The sequence below is a fragment of the Erigeron canadensis genome, chromosome 5 (genome assembly GCF_010389155.1).
Source record: "Erigeron canadensis isolate Cc75 chromosome 5, C_canadensis_v1, whole genome shotgun sequence".
In the NCBI taxonomy this organism is placed as follows: Eukaryota; Viridiplantae; Streptophyta; class Magnoliopsida; order Asterales; family Asteraceae; genus Erigeron; species Erigeron canadensis.
Window position 1 is genome coordinate 37,721,331 of NC_057765.1, and position 1,816 is coordinate 37,723,146.

Here is a 1,816-nt window from a genome sequence, read left to right on the forward strand (position 1 = left end):
CTATATGAAATAAATATTAATTGAATATGTCCGTACGTTGGTTTGACCCAGCCCTAATTCTCCTATATGTTAAATACAAAACCTTGTTATTGTGAAATGAATGTACCAGAGCCTGCTGCCTGCTAATCAATTGCTTGTAGCTCTCAAATTCTTGTAAACTCTGTTTTTTTTTTTTTTTTAAAAAAAATTTTATTTCAAAGCCAATAACATGATGTCCAACTTCATGATGAAAGAGTTTGAGAACCTTAGAATTCGATTTGAAGTCATACGACAAGTTACCAATAACTTTAGTCCCAACAATTACCTTGGAAAAGGTGGGTACGGAGTGGTATATCGAGGGGAATTCATCTATTCTCAGGGTCCTTCGACCATGGTTGCTATCAAACGTAATTTAACATTGGGGCAAGGGGAGATCGAGTTCTGGAGAGAAATAATGATGCTCTCTTGTTATAAACATGAGAATCTCGTCTCCCTTCTAGGATTTTGTGATGAGAATGGGGAACGAATCCTTGTGTACAACTATGCACCTAATAAGAGTCTTGATCAACATCTTCACAACACCAATATCTCTTGGATTCAACGTCTGAAGATATGTATTGGAGCAGCTCGTGGCTTGGAGTACCTTCACAATCCCAGGGGTACACAACAACGAATCCTGCATCGTGATATCAAAAGTTCCAACATCTTGTTGGATGAAAATTGGAATGCCCAAATTGCAGATTTTGGCCTGTCAAAATATGGTCCTGCTAACCAAGCATATACGTTTGTTATCTCTAATATTTCAGGAACTCCTGGGTATTGTGATCCCATGTACGTGGAAACAATGTTATTGACCAAGGAATCAGATGTATACTCATTCGGCGTAGTGTTACTTGAAGTTTTGTGCTCAAGGCCTGTTATTGAAGAAAGCTATAAAGATGATCGCCGAGTTCTAACCCAGTTGGCAAAGAAGTACTATGCCCAGCAGAAACTTCATACAATCATCAATGATACTCTAAGGCAACAAATGGTACAACCTTCTTTTGATACGTTTGCCGCAATTGCATATCAATGTGTGCAAAGAGATCCAAAAGACCGCCCTCCTATGGCTTTGGTCGTGAGCCAGCTTGAAACTGCCCTTGGTTTTCATGTATGTTTAACTTTCTCTTTATTTTTTACTTTAATTAACATGTCAAAAATTTTTTAAAATAATATGATTAGTAACAATAATCTAAGTTACTTATTAATTCTAAAAAAAAAGGCTTAGTTTCCAAGTTTCTTTTCTTGTTTTGCAATTATTATTATTTCATATATAAATTGCTTGGTATTGGTGTTTTTAGGAAGTGAGAAATGTTATACCAAGAAATGTCAACTTTGCATCATCATCTTCAGAACCATCCTCTACTCCGAGTGACATCCCACAACCACCAAAAACATATGTACAAGCTAATAACCAAAATCCACAAGGACGTAAAAGACTCGCTCAACCAAGTCCTGCATTGAGACTTGGTCGGGGGCGTTGAAGCTATAAGTATAATGACGTGGGCATACATCAGCTAGCGATGAATTAAATTATTGTTTTTCAGGTTCAAATAAGCTCAAATTTAGACTATTTGACTTCGTTAGCTAATTAATTAATTAAGGCCAGACCGAGTATTGGCTGCCTTGTTAATTAGAAATTACAAATTGGCTGCCTTGTTAACTTATAAGTTAGGCGGGTGGAGTGTTCATGGTTCAAATGCTTAATAGTGTATGTACAATATTACAAATTACAAATTAAAGATTAAAGATTGGAATTAGTCTTGCCAACCATGTGTAACGTAAATTTAATTAACTT

The 1,816-nt window shown here is 36.1% G+C and overlaps 1 protein-coding gene across 1 annotated transcript; it reads left to right on the forward strand.

Annotated features, from left to right (window-relative positions):
* Nucleotides 1–211: 211 nt before the first annotated feature.
* Nucleotides 212–1,502, forward strand: LOC122601738 (putative receptor-like protein kinase At5g39000). Its single transcript, XM_043774478.1, has 2 exons — nt 212–1,129; nt 1,320–1,502. The coding sequence occupies exons 1-2, from the start codon at nt 212–214 to the stop codon at nt 1,500–1,502; spliced, it is 1,101 nt and encodes a 366-aa protein (XP_043630413.1).
* Nucleotides 1,503–1,816: the final 314 nt, after the last annotated feature.

Bases quoted from the DNA above. Each gene is read 5' to 3' on its own strand.
- LOC122601738 (XM_043774478.1), top strand. From the start codon at position 212: ATGTCCAACTTCATGATGAAAGAGTTTGAGAACCTTAGAATTCGATTT. The intron at 1,130-1,319 runs GTATGTTTAACT...TGGTGTTTTTAG, and splicing joins AAACTGCCCTTGGTTTTCAT to GAAGTGAGAAATGTTATACC.